The following is a 19540-nucleotide window of genomic DNA, read 5'->3' as shown; positions in this document are numbered from 1 at the left end:
CCCCTAAGCATTAAAACAAAATGTTAAGATCTGAGGAAGAGGCTTAAAGAGACACATTGTGGGGCCATCTCTTACCTTAATACTTTAACAATGGATTTTAAGTAAATTCTGTGACAAAGGATGAATAAAACATTAGCTAAAGAATTTACAGTCCTGGTTACATGCATATAGTAAGCTACATATATTTGTCTATCTGCTTAAAAAGCAGGCTTCATTTTGCACTACTTATAGCTTCCCTGTAAAGAGGATGATCTCAAATTCCAGTTTAGATACTAGTTTCCCTATCACTACGTTTCCATCAGAAGGCCACACCAGCAGAGAAAAGTTATTATTTCCACATCAGACAAAAAAGTTACAAAAATTAAAGTATGCTCAAGTCCATTTCTTAGAAAAATAAAACAAATTAATAAATCAATATAATTAGTAAGCTAGCATTTACTGTTCCTTTCAAACCTGATCAAAAGTATATTTTATAAAATATATTCAATGAATCATATAAGCAAAGGTGCAGTTAGAACAGCTAGAAAATAAATGGAAGAAGACTTTATGGAAGGAGCACCATCTTTCCTCGAGCACCACTGCTATGAATAATGTCTTCATGAGCCTTAACCACTTTCTCCAGTGGATATTCGGAGCCTACAATCGGTTTCAGCCAGCCAGCTTCTATGCCATCAAGAAGTGCTGTTGCACATTCATGCCTTTCTTCCTACATAAAACAAAAGACAGCATTTATCACAAGTTGTTTACATTTTAGAAAAGTATTAATAATTTCTGCAAGCTTTAAACCAAATTTTACAACCCAGGAATATTTTATGATGTTCTGAGATGAAATCAGAATGTAAAAGAACAATAAACAAGTTCCTTCCAGAAAAAATATGCTTTCTTTACCCCTTTTAAAACAGACTAACTATTTCAACAGGAAATACAGAGGTAGTGGAATAGGTTCAACAGAGCATTCTTTAAAATAAGAGTGTTATTCTCATACCTCAGTTGCAAGAAACAGACCAACTCCTATTATGCTAGATTCTTTACTCATAGTGTCTCTTGGATTTATCTCAATGGTACCTCTACAGCCCACAACCTGTTACAATGAAGTTAAAAGATAATTTAAGATATAACTGTTGAATTGCACTGCTAAAAAAAAAACTCAAGTCAGTGAGTTTTATATACCTACCATCACCCTTCCTGCATAGGACAACAGATGCAAGTCAGTAGCAAGATTGATGTTGGAGAGCATTTCTATTATTATATCAACTCCTTGCATTTTCGTGTATTCCTATCCAAAATACAATAACATGTTATTAAAGTCAACTACTGCTTTGGTGCTGTTGCATATTTCATATGCTACTGATAACATGTATATTACAATTTATTATTTAATTTTTAAATACAGGCTTTGTGCTAAGGCTGAGAGTTAATAATTTTAACTTCAGCATATTTTGATAAGCTGAATTATGATAAATTATCATATTGGGATTTGCTGAAATGTGTAAGTTTTTAAATGCCATTGCCTGTGAAGAAAGCTCAGCTTTTCTGACCTGGAAAATCTTTTCTTCTTGTAGAAATGAATCAGGCAGTTCACTATTGTTCCTAAATACGTTTATTTTTAAAAGCTTCCACAAACAACTGTTTATATATTTTTATAATGTTAATAAGAAAAATAGATGCTGCATCAGCTAGGCCTGATACAAACGTACCTTTATTTTATCAATGTAATTAGCTTCTCTGTGATTAAATACTTGGTGAGCACCATTTCTCAGAACAATATTCATGCCTTCCTCAGTTCCTGCCGTACCCAAAACCTTTAAACCGCAAGCTCTGGCAATTTGACATGCTGCTATTCCTACCTGAATAAGAGGAAGAAAGAAAAAATTAAAAACGTTTTGCCTTTTCTTTCTTAATTTATCAAATATCAAAATGCTAAATTTATCAAATGTTATTTTATTTTTATTTGATAAAATAAAATATTTGATATATTTTACCAGTGACTTAGAACTTAACCATTTAAAAAGTTGGCCTGATACTATTTCATCTATAATAGGTAACTTGAAGCTTAAGGATAACCCAATAGCCTTTGGTAAATGAAAATATGTTTCTGGAGACACAGTAAAATTTTGTGTTTTGTTGCGTGGAAAAGGGTAGACTTTTTCCCAGTAGCATATCATCAGATTTTAATTATATTAAAAACAAACAAACAAACAAACAAAAAACACAACCATGCCATCAATTAAAATGCATTACAGCCAGACTGATTATCAGTGAAAAATTCAAAAGAAGGTACATTTTTAAGAATCATTATGGAAGACAGCATGACTTTACAGAAAAGATGCAGCACAAACTATCTTTTCTCTTCAGCATGTGATTCATCCCTATATGTGTATCTCACAGCTTTTGTAAATGTTCCCATAGCAAAGGATACAATTCCACAGAAAAAACTGATTTGGACTATATGTTTCAGCAAACCAAAAATCAATGTCATTTCAAGAAAGCAAGTAAAATACGTAACTATAGAAACACTACATTTAGCTTATAGAGGAAAAAAAAAAAAGAGGCTATGATGCTGAATGTCATTGCAGTATTTTAGAATGATATCAGAATTCTTCCCCGTATGAGACTGTCAAAATCACCTTTTTGCTGTCTACCAAATAATTCGTAAAACTGTCATTTCATAGCAGTTGTTTGGCTCATCAGTAGAAGCTGAACAAGAAAGTGCAGAGTATGAGAGATGAGTTAAATTCCTATGTTGTGTGACAGAGATACAAAGTTACCTTGTCATGTAAAACCAAGGAAAATAAGATGTGCAATTTAACATAGTATTCAGTCATAAATTTATGTGTTCCAGTATCTCTCCATGGGCAGGTAGCTGTTAGGTAGTAGTAAAAATATCCCAGAAATGCATAGCTGCTACATAACAGTGATTACTTCTCAGAGAACTGAAAACATCTTGTATGTATTTTAAAATTACAGCTTTTCATTATTAGATTCACCTGAAGAAGATTGATTATACAGCTTCTGGATCAACTTCCAACTGCAGCAATGTGTTTATTATGTGACTTCTTTATTAGGGGCCTTATGCAATCATTCATGCAGTTTCATAGTTGTTAGGGATAACAGGGCTTTTGCTTTAAGAAAAAAAGTATCCTAAAGTGTCTGGAAGAAAAAACTATTTTGTTAATCCATTTATTGATACAAATGTGACTGTAAATCAGACAGAAGCAGATAGAAGGACAGAAAACAGCATTTTCTATAACCTGCCTTCTCAAAATACTTACACCCCCACTTGCACCATGCACTAAAACACTTTCTCCTGCTTTAGCATGGCCTCTGAAAGGAAACAAAAACAAACAAACAAACATGGACATTACAATTATGATACATAATCATTATATATTAGAGTGCATATACTGACATTAAATATTATCTTTTACACATAATTATTTCCAGTTTATGTTATCACTAAACAGGTATAATCAGACTCTGGAAAACAAGGAGACAAAATAAACCTTTTAATTTATGAATTCAAGTAACATACAGTTATGTCAACATGCAACTAGCAGCATGTAACAGTCTGATACTGAACCCCAATTCACAATCTTCACCTGCTAAAAAACTTAAAATAAACCACACTAGTTTTAACCATTTGTTCTATTACACCAAACCAGACTTCCAATTCTAAGTTCTCATCTAGCTGACATGGAAGTCTGGCTTTTACTCATTATACAGTCCTACAGACAGGCCTATATAGAGAGTTTCTTTACCAGAGAGGTTCATAAAGAAAAGAGGTGATTCTGTTCTACAGCGCATTGTCAGGTTAATTAAGAATTAGAACTATTCCCATTTTTCCTCCCTAGCTAGAACACCAGTGAGCACTGAAAAAGAGTTGCACTTTTATTATGTGATACATACTGAAGAGGCCTTTCCACGTCTGTTCTCTCAGGAAGGAACACTTAACAGGAAAATACAGTCACTAGCTTCTAGGTAAATCATCTGACAATTCTCTCAGTATAACAAATATAACTTAAGTCTTTTAAACATTCTACACACGTTAGTGTCTCCATCCCCCCATTTTACAGGACAATGACAAACACGGGATTCAATATTTTAAATGTTCAAAAGTAAAATGCAGAAGCTTAGATTTGGCAACTTACTTTTGGAAAAGAGCACGATAAGCAGTGAAGTAGGGTATTCCAATTGCTGCTCCTTGTTTGAAGTCCAATTTATCCGACAAAGGAAAGACTCGATTAGCTGCAGCAAGTGCATAATCTGCATAACCTCCAGAGATCGTATCAATGCTAAAAACCTTGTCTCCTTTCTAGAAAGCAGGAAAAGGAAATAGAGAAATTAATAATTTGTCTTACTTCCTTTTGTAATAAACATTAAGAACTAGCTCAGTCTATTTCTAACAGCTCTCCGTTAAAAATGAACTGTTATCTTTGCCACAGAGAAGATTTTTATAAATGCTAATGCATACAATTAACGTAACAGCAACCATATAATTTCATATACTTTAAGTGTCATAATTACTGCTCTACAGTGCTCTACAGTGTAACACACAAACCTACTGTCTCATTAATATTAAACTTAATAAATTTGACCATCAAAGAATTCATTCACAGATTTCAAGTGAAAAAAAAAAGTTTTACAAACACAAAAGAAAGGTTTCTTAATTATTTTTGTTTAAACATGGAGAAAAGACACACTTAATATACCCTAAAGTAAGTAAATACTGCAGCTGTTCTTCAGCAGTGAATACTCAAGCCATCAATTCACTAGGTTACGCAGGAAACAGACTGATTTTTCTACTATTTATGTGTTGACTGCCGTAAGTAGACAGCATGCAGACTACTCTCTTTTATTCAAGCAACAAGCATCATGAGGAAGGAACAAAAAGCTAACATAGCAGATACAGCAAGCTACTGATAAGAAAATATGAAGAAACATGATTCTTCCCCCTGAATAACCAAATCTCTCACCTCTCCCACAACAGTTACACAAATTTGAAGTTGGGAAATTCCAAAATGATTTTAACAGTAATTTATACATTTGTCTGAGACCAAAAGTCTATAGTAACTTGAAAGGAAGAACAGATGTAAAAACTATGTAAATTTCATAGGTATCTTTTAGCAAAATGATAATTGCCTTCTTTTTTTCCAAAATATCCTCCCCTCTAAGAAAACCTAAGTAAAATTACTAGACTGTATTTGACCTGTCTTAACAACAAATATTTAATTTATGCTTTTTTTTTTTTGGTCAGCAAAATAAGAGCTATTTTCATTTCCCCGAAAGCCATACAGAATTATTTCAGTTTTGCATGGAATTACCAAATAATAATTACAAATATATCTGTGATGCCATAAAAGTACTTCTGAACCACAACATTTGTACACTTGATATCATTGCTTTAAGCAGACAAACTGAAGTGCCTTGTCCGAGACCTTGTAACACTTGGAGGTTCACAGCAACCTAAAAAACTTCCCCACAATTCAGTCTGCAGACTCTGCATTGCCAGTATGATCCTGCTGCAAGCTTTTGTCAGTCAATGAAAATGATTTTCTCCCTCCAAAATAGATTATTATAAGCAGAAAAACAGTAACAGTAGTACAGCAATCACACAAAGAGGATTCAGTACACAGTAATGAATTAAAAGCCACCATATAAATACCTTGAACGTTGTCACGTGTTCCCCAACACTTTCAATCACACCTGAAACATCTGTGCCAGGAGTATAAGGTAAAGCTGGTTTTCTTGCATAATTCCCGGAACGAATATATGTCTCAACAGGATTCACCCCACAGGCATGGACTTTAATTAATACCTAAAAGAAAGCAAGTTTGTTAAACAATAATTGAAAAGGTTTAAAGTTTAGAATTCACAGCAGAGTATCATAGCATCACAGCATTTTAACTAAACTCTTACAGTCAGCATAAAAAAACAACATTGAACTGAACTAAACTAGCACTGAACTAAAATTATATTCAGGTAATCCTTTATGTGGAATGTGTACAACAGTACATAGAACAGTTTAAAAAACAAACATCTGCTAAATATGATGTCTCGGCCAGTATGAACAGGCTGATCGACAAGTACAAACTGAGGATGAAAAGTGTTGCTTTGCACACTTCATTGTTCACACTCTGTTCTCTGTGTAGCTATTCAGGCCATACAACTCACATACCTGATTTTCTTTTGGGACAGGAATTAAAACATCTGACTGAAGTTTAAGTACTTCAGGGCCACCAAATTCAAACACTCTGACAGCTCTCATTACATTTCTTGTGGTTGCCATAGCCATCAGAATATCTGGAAAAAAGACAGAAAACAACCTCCTCTCAAGTAACTGATTAAAACAAGCCTCACTCCTGATTTAATTTTTGTTTAAAAAAAAAAAAAAAAGTCTCCCCAAAAGGCAGAAAAATAACCCCACCATTTGCAGGACTTCATGGGTGTTAAGAGTTATATGGAAATAATTTATCCATAGAAGTATTTCTACAACAGCTCCTGTAAACATTGCACTGGCTATACCGTATGCAGTGATGTGTGGTACTCTGGGGAAAAGCACTGTCCGTGTACTGTTACCTTCTAGCACAATAAACCTTGAGTTGCTGAAGAAAAGCCTGTTGCACACCAGCTGCCTGGCTAATCTAACCAAGTAGCACTGCAGTCCCTGCTTCGCTTACTATCAAACTCGTGCAAAAACAAAAAAAAAAAAAAAAAGAAAAACAACAACAACAAAAAACAACAGCTTTCAAAACTAAAAGATACCATAGGGTATTAAAATAAGTCAGGATAAAATAAAGTACAGACTGCAGTTCATAATGTCAGCTGGGTTTGGATTGAGCCACTGCAGCTGTACGCAGCGGAGGCGGTGGATCACAGCCCCGCGCCTTGATGTCAGCGATGACAATTTATCAACGCGTCAAGCTGGGACTACCCCAATGCACCCTGCCGCAAGGTATTAACCAACGCCACAAGCGAAGTACTTCTGTCACAGGAGAAGTTGTGCGGGCATCCTTCAGCAACACGGCCCATTCCGACAGGGTGGTTCCTGGGCACAGCAAATCCTCGCGGGCCTGCAGGGAGCCGCACGCGGTGCTGCGGGAGGCCCGGGGGCCGTGCTCTGGCTGGGCCCTGGCCGCGGGCAGGTCGCGCTGTGAAACGTGCCCGCCCTCAGCGCTGCTCTCCGCGCCCAACGCGTCCGATGCTCGGTTCCTGCTGCAGCCGGGGGGGCCCAGCCGGCCGCAGCCTGCCGCGGGGAGCCGGCAACAGCCCCCCCCCCCCCCCCCCGCCGCGAGCACCGATCCCCGGCCGCACCGCACCGCACGCCTGGCCCGGGAGCACGGAACGGCGCAGGGGGCACGGCCCGGGGGGCGCGGCGCGGCACCCACCCTGCAGCGCCGCGGGACGGAGAGGAGCCGGGCCCGGCCTCCCCGGCAGGTGGGCCCCGAGCCGCTGTGCCCGGCTCCGAGACAGCCCCGGCCCTGCGCCGCGGCCCCGCCCCCATGGCCCCGCCCCGTCAGGCCCCGCCCCGGCTCCCCCTGCGCGCTCTCCGCGGGCTGCGCTGCCCGCCCCGGCCGCCGCCCGGTGCCGCCGCCAGCTCCCGCCCCGCCGCCCGGGGCAGAGCGGAGGCCCGGGGACGAGCGCCGGCCCCTCCCGCCGGCCGCGTGCCTCCGCCGGCCCCAGCTGCTCGGCGGCGGGGCGCGGCCGGGGGCGGGAGCTGCAGGCCTGGCGGGCCCCGCCCTCGCGCGAGGGAGGGAGGTTTGGGCCTCGCGGGCCCCTGTCGGCCGCCGCGCCCCGCCCCGCGCCATGGCGGCCTTCGGGCGGTGGAAGGCGCAGCGCCTGGCGCGCGCGGACGCCAGCCGTAAGGGCGCCCTGGACGAGCGCGCGGCGCCCGTGGTGCGGCTGCTGAACGCGCGGGCGCGGTTCTGCACCACCAGCTCCTGCGCGGGCCGCCTGGTGCTGGCGCAGGGCGGCGCCGCGGTGAGCGCGCGGCGGGGCGGGGCCGGGCCCGGGGGGCTGCCGGGGAGGGGCCGGGGCCGGGGCCGGGCGGGGCGGGGCGGGAGCCGCGCCTCGGGAGCCCGCCCGTGAGCTGCTGTCCCCGGCAGGAGGACGCCGAGCGCCGCGGGGCGCCGAAGAAGGGCTGCGAGTGGCTGCTGGTGACGCACGAGCCGTGCCGCCGCGACGAGCTGGTGAGCGGGACCGGGCGGGACCGGGCGGGGCGGGGCGGGAAGGGCCGGGCCGGGCTCCGGCCGCGCCGTCTGCGCGCACCGGGGCTGGGGCTGGGGCTGGGGCTGGCGGCGCGCAGCGAGCGCTCCCTGAGGCGCTGCGGGTTGCCAGCGAGGCATCAACTGGAGATTAATTCTGGTTTAAATGCCATCACCTCCAGCAGCAAAATAAAGCTGATTTTTGTAGGATGCTTGCTGGTATTTTTACAATGATGACTGAGTCGTTAACAGCCAAGGCTGGGCTAAAACAGAGCAGCGTGTGCCTTGGTCATACCAAACTGCCTCAGGAAAATAGGCATGTGCCTAACACAAGTTCCATCTGAGATGATGCTTGCTCCACAGGTGCAGGGTGATGTGGCTTCGTCCTGTCCTCCACCAGTCAGAGCCTGCAGGTTGCAGCGGTAACTGTAGAGTGGGTTACAGAATGGGTCGGTTCTGGTTAACAAATGTTTCTTTAATGGAAGTGATTAACTTCCACAGCCTGAGGTTATTTCTGCTTCATTGTTTTGGTCAGCAGTTTAAGAAGCGACCAAAATTAATTCCTTTGCTTACAGTAAAGGCAGACGTGTTTAGGTTAGCGTGCCAGTGAGTGAGTGTGCTCATTTCATAAGTAGTAACTTCTTCATTAAAAAAAGGTCTTGCTTGCTGTGAGAACAGCCTTCATTTACAAGCAGACACATGAAAATAGTGTAACAATGAATCTCTTACACAGCATTTTTAGTTGTGTCTTAAAATCCCCTGAAATATAATTATTTTTTTTCCTTTCAAAATACTGTGCCTTCTATGTGCATTTATTTCCATGGTCTGTCCCAGAACTGAAGCAGTTACAAGGTCCCAAATTCCTTCTCTCAAATCACAGCTTGCTCTGCCATACGTGTACATTTGCACACATTCATATAAAAAATTTCTTCCAAATATTCTTCACTGGTATTTGTTTTAGCAGAACAGAACTTGCTGCTACTTCCATCAGTATATTTCAGGCTGAGTAGCACACAGTAGGATGTTGCTGTTGACTCCTGTGAGAGGAAATGCTCTGATCTTTCCCGTTCCTTTAGCAAGTAAACTGGATTTTTTTTAATGCATGAATTGTAAGAAAAATGTCTGAATAATTTTTAAACACCTTTGATAAAGGTTTGCCAGTCCAATATTTAGGAAATGAGAAGGGAAATCAGAATCATATACTCTGATTTACTTTTCTGCTTTCAAAGTATTTCACTTCACCATGTATGTTAATGAGCATGAGATGTTTATTTTATTTTTATCCCCGTATCCTCCCAGCACTTAGAGAAAAAGCATTATGTATTATTAAGGAGCTCTTCACAAGGTTATTGACGTGACACAAGCATAATCTCAGAATTACACAAGTGACATAAAACTGGTGTATTTCCTTCACAATTTACTGGTGTGAGTTTCAGCCGCCTTCAGCTTCGGATTTCTGGATGAGTGTACAGCAGAACTGGGGTAGCCAGCATTTAGCACTTCAGGATATGCACACGCAGAGTGTTCAGTTCTACCAGGCCCTATGCATACATAGTTTAATCCACCCGTATGTATGGATGGACCTACAAAGTATGTCCTCAGCTGCTGTTTATTGCTGACAAACCTTTCAAAGTGTTAGTACAGGATACCTCACAAGTACTTGACTGTGAGTGTAAGGTTTCCCACGAGTGCATCATTGCTCATCCCTATCTCATGAGTAGGTTTTGCCAAATGCGGGGGGCTACACGCTGCTCTTGTCAGACGGTATCTTACCTGGGCTAGGAGCCATACAACATGGAAGTGAAAGTGTTTGCTGCAACACAGACATTTGCCCTTCCTGAAACAGGGGCTGTTTTCTGTGTTAGTAAATGTGCTGCCATGGTTTCATTAAACGATACCAGTCATTTTCTGCTTCCTATCTCTATCAATTGCTCTTGTGGTCGAAAGAGAGGGATTTTCAGTCTTGTGAGCTTTCTTACTCACCAGAGACAAATACTTTCTGCCATTTCATGGTAGCAGTTAAACTTTGACTATTTAGACACTGGGTTGGAACCAGATGATCTTCAAGGTCCCTTCCAATGCAGACAACTCGATGATTCTGTAACATGAGGTACCTACTCTTGTTCCCAATAGGTATTCTCCCATGCACTTAACTGGGAGCAAGTCTGGGCCTCAAGGTTTGTGGAATTAATAGGGAACTACTGAAAGTAATTTCTCATTAATTTGAGTTTACAGAAACTTAATTGATTTAGAAGCAATAAGGTGATGATTTAAAAAAAAAAAAATTACCAAAAATGTTTTGTTCCATTAGTAAGCTGTTTGATGAAATAAGTATTGTAAGACAGCTTTGAGGTGGTGCTAACAAACATTGATCATTTCAGCCAATAGGGCTTTTGTAGCTATTTGTATTCTCACTGAAAAGCTACCTCTAAAGTATCTGCTACATTAATTAGCTTTTGCAGGGAGATAGAAACCCTTAAAAACACCCTCACTGGAATCACACACGCTCACACAGCTAATAATGCGTTCTCTGTTATAATGCTTGTGGCAGAGACAAGGCTGTCTAGCTTGGCTTCCAACCACACTACGTGCCAGTCGTTTTGCTGAAGCAGGACACTGTCGCTCAGATGGTCAGAACTGAGTTTCAAACAAAGGAAAAAACTCTGAAAAGGCAGTGAACGTGTTGATCCTGGCCCCGGTTAAGCCACACGAATGCCGGCTGCTGCGTGTTGGTACCCCTGCTGACACCAGCACGGCCCAGGCAGACGTGACGTGGCGCGGGGGCCTCAGGGTGCACACAGCCGCCCTGTGCAGGGCCCTGCAGGGGAGCTGCCCTGACTCCGCGTAGCCTTCTGGATAAGGAAGCTTTTTCACCACGTTAGCACACTCTCAAGCAGGGCATGTTCACCTCAGTGGAGCGCTGTGTCAACACAACTGGTTTCCAGGTCCAAGCAAACACTAAGTAAGTTAGCTTAGGTATTTCTGTACAACGCTGCATTATGCACTGTTGGTCATTTCTGTTTCTCATCAGCTTTAGCACAGCCGTGGTTACTTGGCATTTCTTAAAATCTGGCACATAAATTAGATATTCAGGAAGACCTGCTTTCAACTCAAAATAAGAACATTTACAGATGGGATGATGCATAAATATATTTACATATTTTGCAATGCTTAAATGAAAAATGTGTTACTTCAGCAATTTTATGTCATCGTGCCTTAAAAAGCATGTGAATTTGATTATTTCCTGAAGATTTTATTAAATATTTTTGTCTTACAGAAAAGATGAGGGGCTAGATGAAAAAAAATTCAGGAAAGTCACTGAAACTTCTCAGGTTAATGTAGCAAGCTTCTTAGCACTGCAAATTAAAGGAAGTGAAGGTGAACAAGAACCTTAAATACAAGCAGTACTTAGGATTAAATCATAAAATGGAGTAAGTAATACAACTGCATCAAAGCAGATCATCTGAATGGAAAAAAAAAAAGCCGTATCAACCATTAAAGGTTGTTCTACATAATGATAGCATTGAAAAGTAGAGAAATTGTACTAATATGACATACAGAATGTCATAGAGTTTTCTCCACACTTGCAAACCCAGAAAAAAATGTTACTAGCATCTCATTCTGCTACTGGAACTTAGGTCTTAAGGTAACTTCTTGAATTGTGTAATTAAGTTGTTGGGTTTTGTTTGTTTTTTTTTGTCTTGTGTGTTTATATCTCTAATTTCAGCCCCTGAATTGTTTTTCTTTAACTCTGACACTGTAGGCTATGCATTGTTGTTTAAATTAGGATTAAAACGTGATCAAATATGTTAGGCCTTATATTCAATTGGCTGATGCCCAGAAAGTTTTCTGAAGTTGAGAAATATATTTCAGAAAGTAAATGTGGTTGTTGGTAAAGAACAGCGTAACAAAACAAACACCTGACTTCTCAGATTTCATCTGATTGCAGTTAAACAGTCCTCTTCCCATACTGTACTGACTGCATCAATTCATTTGAATATACAAAGAAATAAACAGGGAAGCGCGTTAAAGTTTTTGAAGTCTTATCTTACCATGAATTTCTGTTGAACCTAATCAATTTAGAAAACAAAATCGTGGAAATCTGTGGAGTTTTTGTGCATTATGAGCAATGAAAAATTGGAAGCAGCTGAAAGAACACGATAGCTTGGATCTCATTTGCTATGTTTTTAATGTTTGCTTCATATGCTAACTATTATTTTAATTGTTTTGGTACTAACAATACGTATTTACAGTATTAATGTAAATTCTTCATGTATTTTTCAGATGACAGCACTAGAAAAAGCCACTGGTGATGTTGTGTTCAAGTTTGAACCATTTGTTCTTCATGTGCTTTGTCGAGAGCTGCAAGATGCACAGCTTCTGGTAAAATTACATCAAGTAGCAATGTAACATTGTTGGTCTGTTATATTCCTTGCTAGAAAAGTAAAAGTATTGGCTCTTGAGTAAGTTTTAGCACTTGAAAATAGTCCCAGATGTGCTATACGTTTAACAACTATGGTATTAAAAGCTGATGAAGAAAACAGCTTTAAACTTAGGAGAGATCTTGCTGTACTTTTTAGAAAACAAAATTACTTAACTACAGTTTAATCTTCTTCTTTGAAGCAGGTTGGCTTGTAAAATAAATAAATAAATAAATAAATTAAGCAGTGAGCCTAGATTGTTTTTGCTGGCTGAAATTGACTTTTTTTTTTTAAATGTTGTTTTGCTACTGGCCAAGCCATTTGGCTCCAGCATTTCAACTAGTTGAGTAGCACCTTTGTCTTCTGCTTTTTCAGTGTGACTCTGGAGAGCAATGCATGACGGTTTTATTCCTTCATTAATGGAGAAGAGAGTTGATTAGGTTCTTTTAAAGTACTGCTGCAGTTTTAACTATGAAAGTGTTGTATGATTGTCTGTATGGTTACCAGCTCTTAAAGATGCAATAGTAAAGTGCCAGGAGAGATGTTAATGGCCCATCTGGATTAATGGTTTAGGATTAGACAATCAATTGGCTGTAGTTCTTTTGAAAACCATCCATAAAAATTTGTGGCACTTCGTGGGTTTGATCTTAAAGCCATCTCAATGTAACTATTACTGCATTAATTCAGGAAAATGGTGTTTTGAATAAATTCATATTTTTTTTCCCCCAAAAACGGAGTTTATAAATCACGTTGCAATGCATTCCTAGTTATTTCTTGCTGTGAAAGTGTATATGACATGTTAACGACATTTATTTGTGCTGCAGCATTCAGTGGCTATTGATTCTGGGTTTAAGAACTCTGGTATTACTGTTGGCAGAGGAGGAAAAATCATGATGGTAAGGACTTACTGCCTTAGCTGTAAAGAATATAAAAAATATTTAATTAATGCTAACCTCAAATATTTACAATTTAGACTGTGGCTCTTAATGTGAAGCACAGCTATGAAAGAGAAAGCTGTTGCAAAGAAATAACATTGTTTTATTTGACAGCAAACTAACTGTGTGGATAAGTTTAGGGGTTTTGTTTGGTTGTTTTGTTTTGTTCTCCTGTGATGAATTGCCCATATTGCTTACATAACCTTCAAAAAAAAAGAAAAAAAAGTATTCTAGAGAAATCCTTCTCTGTGTGTTTTTAGGCTGTCCGGAGTACTCACTGCTTAGAAGTTCCATTGAGCCACATGGGGAAGTTGATGGTCTCTGAAGAATATATCGAGTTTCTTATACACGTGGCTAATCGGAAAATGGAAGAAAACACAAAGAGGATTGACAGGTTTGTTAGATAATACTAATCCTATTCATGACATCTAATTCCAAAAGTGAAAAATGCATTAAGGGTGTTATTTAAGGGGGGGGGAAATAAACAAACATACCCCAGATGTCTAAATTACAATTTCTTTTTTTTTTTTTTTTTAGCTCAGAAGACTATAAACTATTGAAGCAAAAAACCTATAAGCAAAGAGTTTGCAGACTGTGTATTATTGAGTAGAATTTGTGGTTTTTTTTCCTAATGATTACAGCAGCATTTGTTGTTCTATCTCAGTAACTGTTTCAGAAGTATTCAGAATGCAATGCACACTTTAATCCACTAAATGTTTTGTGTAGTTTTCAAAACCAGTGTGCTTCATGAAGGTGCTAGAAGGCTACATTCTAGGGGGTCTATATGCTTATTTCCAGACGAGGAACAGAATAAGCAGAAGAGCCAAAGAGCACGAAGATCAAAAGGCTGAGGAGACACCTATATGTACTAAGACCAATTTATTTTTATATGTCCATATGATCATCAGTGCCATCATTCATCAGATATGTGACCTGATAACATTTATGTTTTCTGTAAGATTAATTGGATCTTAATGGGACATGAATGTAATAACTAATAGGCTTCTAATATTTGTAGCATTGTGGCATCACAGAGCAAAGTGGCATGACATACACAAGGACACATGCTTGTATTTCTAATTTTTCTTCCAGAACTGGCTAGACCATTTCAACATTAGTAAGGATTTTCTTAATATGTTTTGATTGCATTCCAAAAGCACTCATTTCTCAGAGTAGTTTTGCAGATTCTGAGCAAACCAACAAAAATAACTACATGCTTGTCTTTCTAGATTCTACAAATGCTTACAGTTAGCTTTGGAGGCTGACGTCAGTGCAAACAATTTGCATTCTGAGGAGACGGAGAAGTATCACTCGGTGTACGTTCACAGAAGAAAGAGAGAGACCATTCAAGAACAAGATGTACACACCTCTCCAAAGGATCATAGTGAAGAATTAGAGCCTGAGGATGATCCAGAAAGTAACCTTGGTATTTTTGCTGAAATCATGATATAGACTAAGGCATTTGAAAGCAAATGGCAAACTGGATGATAGTTGTAATGTTCTTTATAAGATACTGAAATTGCTCTAGGTAGTAACACTCCCATGGACATTACCAGAAAGAAAATTAATTAAACAGAATTGTGGACAGATGTAATGCCATAGAAGCACAGGAAACAAAACCTCATTTTTTGTTGTTGTTGTTAACAGCACTGTTGAATTAACATTCTCTTACTGTGTCAGTTATCACAGAAGTAACTGGTTTGCTATAGCCTTTGGCCCTGTTCTTTGTAGAAGCATTTCCCTTTCAATTGCTGGGTTTAGGCCTGCTAATTTTTATTTTATTTTCCAGAGGAGAGACTCTAAAAACTGTGTTGTTATCCTTGAAAGTTTTTAGACCCAGTAGGAACTCAGAAAAGTGTGCAGCAATGTAGATGGCTCTTTCAGAAAACACAGCCACTCATTAGTCAGCTGCAGTACAGTACCTGGTCTGGAGGTTAGTACAGGAAAGAAAAACTTAACTATGGCTGCATGCAGACTTCAGCCTGGTGCCTCCAGGATCCTGTCCTAACTATTGCACTGAGCAGCAAGGTTGGCACTGTTTTCCTGCACTTTACTGTTTCAGGCTCTAGCCCCACTGCTTTAATGTGTTCTGCTTCCCTTGGCCAGCAGCTATTGAGTGTTACTTTTCTTTTAGCCAACTCCGTATACTGTTATTTCATTAGCTCACTTAGATACATTTCTATCTGGTCAGCACCCAGCATCAGTCCAAACTGTTGGGCAAAAAGTCAACCAGGTGTATGGGAACAGGCTTTCTTAGCAGGGTATAAAATATTGACGTGCCTTAAATGTTACAGATGTTTGCACCGTTTAATCTGTATATATTCCTGTATTGTCCCTCTGAAAAAGTCAGTGCATGCTGGAGTTTATTTTGCAGAAAAATGATGAATTTGTAAATTTTAGCGACAATGAATTCCAAGCCATTATTTTTATGACTGAGTGGTTACTAACACAGCCTCACAGGACCCTGACTGAAGGAAATGGTTTATTTGGTACAGTTAGGTGGTTGTCATTGTTTCCATTACATAAACCTACATCTTGGGGACACTTTAATTCCACTGTAAAAAATTTGGCATGCAAGGTAGCAGTCAAAGGGAAAACTGAGGGCTTTAAATAGATTCTGAAAGACTGGTTAGACTGTGTCTGCAGTAGCAGGCTCTCCAAAACAAAACAAAGAAAAAAAAAAAGCTCATGCCTTTTGTGGAGTTTGTTAGCTTTGTGAACATACACGCTGAGCACTTTGACAAGGGCATGTGCATCCGTTTGGAGCATGGGAAAGCAAGAGACCAAGATGTCTTTGTGGAGAAACTGTTGTCAGTAAAGTGAATGGGAAGGGCTTGTGCTTGATGCTGACCTTAGCTGTTGGCTGCCTGCAGAGAATAAGCAATTGGAGACAGGCCTATTCTCTTCCTCGGCGGAGGGGACAAGGCACTACTGCCATTGTGAAGAAATGGCTGAAGGGCAGCTGCTGCCGCGGGAGGTGGGAGCACCGCAGGGCACTGTCAGAGGAGCACTCAGGGCTGACTGTGGGCTGCTCCCAGAGCCTCTCAGTGGCCACCGGCCCAGGGGCTGCCGCAGGCCTCAGCACCCATGCTTGTGCATGGGTGTCTGCCCAAGGCACCACCAAAGCCCCTCAGCCTCTGCTACCTGGCAAGACCGGAGCGGGCAGCCCAGTTGCAGGAGGGTCCGGACGGATGGCACGGCATGGCTCCAGCTGGCCTGCAGTCTCCATGGTGGCCCTGGTGTGCGGGGGCTGTCACAGAGGGCTGGCTGAGCTGCCGGCTGCAGCAGCGGCACGAGCGATGCAAGCTGGGCCCGGCCGTGGACCATGTCCGTGCAGCACCGCGCTGTGCCTGCTGGCCATGCACTGGGGGACTGTGGTGCGGGGCTGCAGGGCTGTGCCCGGCAGGAGCGGGTGCTCGACACCGCCTCAGTTCGCTGGAAACACCTGGGCACACCAGGCACGGCCCCTGCCCTCACGGTGAACGCCAGCACGGGCAGCTTTGCAGCCTTAGGACCACCAACCGTGTCAGAACCCGCGTGTGGCACGAGCCCGTCCCTTGTAAAAGCAATACCACCTCTGGAAGTCTGCGGCTGCTCTGTTTAACAGTTGCAGCCAGACTATCACCATCATGTTCCTTCATGTGTGTTAACTGCAATCACTGATGACTGCTGGAGAGTCTTCGTACTCTTAAAAATAAAAGGAAACGTGACGCTACTGCAAGAAAAATATGCAGTCACGTGATTCTGAGCGAAGGATTAGGGAATCATTTTACTTAAATACTTGAGCCACTTTTACAAGGCTTTTTGGATTTTTTACATTTCAGAAGGTGATGCCACAGCCTGTGTTCCACAGCCCCTGCACCCTGTCAGCAGAACACCAGCACAACCCCTGCATACACCGCTGCCTTCTGCTTTGCCTGCACACCTGGGGACAGCCATGCTTTTCCAGGATTCACAAGTTCCTTTTGAGATTGATTTTGTCATGCCCTGCTTTACTTCCAGCTGCTCTGACTAATTCTGTTATGCTTCTAAAGCAGTGTTCAGAGTCAGACTGCCTGCATCCAGGTGGATGGCAAGGGCACACATGACACCAGACAGCAGCCTTTAGCAAGGCAAGTTGGGGGCTCTGGGAGAAGGAAGGAATTGCTGATAAGCAAACATTTTCCTAATGTTGACAAATCTTTGCCATTTGTAAGTGTGCTTAGCTACTTAATTGATGAAAGGGTATTCTCAGCCCAAGCTTTTTATCTGTTTTTGCTTTCTTAAAATATCAGGTCATTTTAATGACGATTTCATTTTGCCTTACATTAAATTGTTTCTGGGGAAGCAGACATACTCACTCACTCTAGTAACTGACTGTCTCGTCTCACCCCTAACACTGAGCATCCACACCAGAAAAATCAATGTAAGTTGTCATTCCTCAAATCAGAGCGAAAGCTGTAGCCAGTTGTGCTCACAAATATACTGCATCCAGCAGGCATTTCAGCATGAAACTCACTTGACTGTGCCACCAAGATGATGCTATGTGCAGATCTCAGAAGTCACAGGCACGTGTATTTGCTTGACAAAGCTTCTTCCTCTGAACCGTAAGTGCCTTAAATCAGTTTTCAAGAATATAACAGAAACAGCATCAGATTGCAGTGGCAGACATGGTTTTCAAATGTGGTTAAAAATCTCCTTACAAGACTCCTTATGAGTTTTCAATCACCACTCCTACGGATGCTTTACTTGAATTTGCCTGGGTCTATGCATTTAACAACAAGCAATTACATAAAATTTAGTCTCATTTTTTTAAAATAGCTTTGTACTATTAAATACATCCTGCACTGGCGTCTTAGAAGGTCTTCAGTACTTCCAGTTACTGGAAATACATGATTACTTCAGTATATCTTGGCAATTTGATTTTACAAAATGTGATATTAAGGAGGATGCTTAAATCCACGTCTACCAACAGCTACATACAATACCACTGCAGTATGCTGTGCATTAAATAGTTAACAAATAAATAACTTTGAAAAGGAATTTAAGAGTCTTTAAAAGTAGATAATAATAATGTGTGTAGATTTTTTCAGCTGCCTATGCAATTTGTTTATACCAAGAGAAAGTAAAGTGTGTTAGAAACACTGTGGTGTGACAACAGCAGAAACATCTAGACGTCAAAGTGAAAGTGTCTTCAGCTCCTTTTTAAAACAGAAACCAACATCCAAATCCCCCATAGCAATTATACATGAGCTTTTATTCTGCCTTCTGGATACAGTTTATTTATAGTAACCAAGCAGATAGAATACTTTAGTCAATTTTATACTGGGTGGGGGAAAAAATTAGTTTTCATTTTCAGCATGACACCGTGAAAAAAAAGGCATATTTTTCTCAATCCACCTTTGTTTTCGTTTTTGTTTTTTATCAAAAAAAATATATATTTTTTCATCAAAGAAAACTGTGATCGTATTTTATAGTTATTGCAATTAGCTTTTCTGAAGAGGAGTCCCAAAAGCTACCAATCTAAGTGATGTTAAATCACTTCACCTCAGTGGCAGACGCCAATTTCAGCACCTCGTCAGAGGAACGTGCACCTCTTTGTTCCGTCTCCACTCCTCAGGCACACATTTAAATGAACGCTCGCGCTGCGCTGCCACCAAGCTCAACACGCTGCTAGGTGCGCTCCTTCCTAGCACAAAGCGAAACCCTGACCTGTGCCGCACAGGCTGCCGGTGGCGAAAGGTGTCAGAACAACCGAGCCAGGGGTGAGAAGGGCCAGAAACACCCCGCCCTAGAAGCCCGTGACGGTTCGCGTGCGGCCGGGCTCGCTCCGCGCACGGAGCAGCTTCCCCGCCGCCCGAGCACGCACCTCGAGCACGCTGTCCCAGCGCGTTTACCGCGTCGTGGGGACCGCAGCAGTCCGCGCAGCGGGGGTGCCGGAGCTTCCTTCTGTTCCGGTAGTGCTGGGAACCGTCCCCCGCTGCCCGGGCCCGTCCCGAAGCCC

General features: G+C 41.5%; 2 protein-coding genes across 4 annotated transcripts; one reads left to right on the top strand and one right to left on the bottom strand.

Annotated features, from left to right (window-relative positions):
• Window positions 1–309: 309 nt before the first annotated feature.
• Window positions 310–7535, bottom strand: CRYZ (crystallin zeta). 2 transcript variants are annotated; one of them, XM_068691202.1, is made up of 9 exons: window positions 7386–7535; window positions 6176–6300; window positions 5663–5815; window positions 4149–4312; window positions 3273–3324; window positions 1698–1847; window positions 1175–1276; window positions 986–1081; window positions 310–706 (listed from the first exon to the last, which is right to left on the bottom strand). In XM_068691202.1, exons 2-9 carry the CDS (start codon window positions 6290–6292, stop codon window positions 545–547), a joined length of 996 nt encoding a protein of 331 aa, XP_068547303.1. In that variant the 5' UTR covers window positions 6293–6300; window positions 7386–7535; the 3' UTR covers window positions 310–544. The 2 variants fall into 2 exon arrangements, with proteins under 2 accessions (XP_068547303.1, XP_068547304.1); XM_068691203.1 differs by lacking the exon at window positions 7386–7535 and adding an exon at window positions 6965–7178.
• Window positions 7536–7729: 194 nt separating this feature from the next.
• On the top strand, window positions 7730–15980 carry TYW3 (tRNA-yW synthesizing protein 3 homolog). Of its 2 annotated transcripts, XM_068691204.1 has the most exons (6): window positions 7738–7977; window positions 8103–8186; window positions 12486–12584; window positions 13447–13518; window positions 13818–13951; window positions 14787–15980. In XM_068691204.1, the coding sequence occupies exons 1-6, from the start codon at window positions 7804–7806 to the stop codon at window positions 15007–15009; spliced, it is 786 nt and encodes a 261-aa protein (XP_068547305.1). In that variant the 5' UTR covers window positions 7738–7803; the 3' UTR covers window positions 15010–15980. The 2 variants fall into 2 exon arrangements, with proteins under 2 accessions (XP_068547306.1, XP_068547305.1); XM_068691205.1 differs by lacking the exon at window positions 13447–13518 and having other exon boundaries at window positions 7730–7977.
• Window positions 15981–19540: the final 3560 nt, after the last annotated feature.

This window comes from Anas acuta, chromosome 8 (genome assembly GCF_963932015.1).
Source record: "Anas acuta chromosome 8, bAnaAcu1.1, whole genome shotgun sequence".
NCBI lineage: Eukaryota > Metazoa > Chordata > Aves > Anseriformes > Anatidae > Anas > Anas acuta.
The sequence above is the reverse complement of the archived record's forward strand: the minus strand, read 5'-3'. Positions and strand labels throughout refer to the sequence as shown.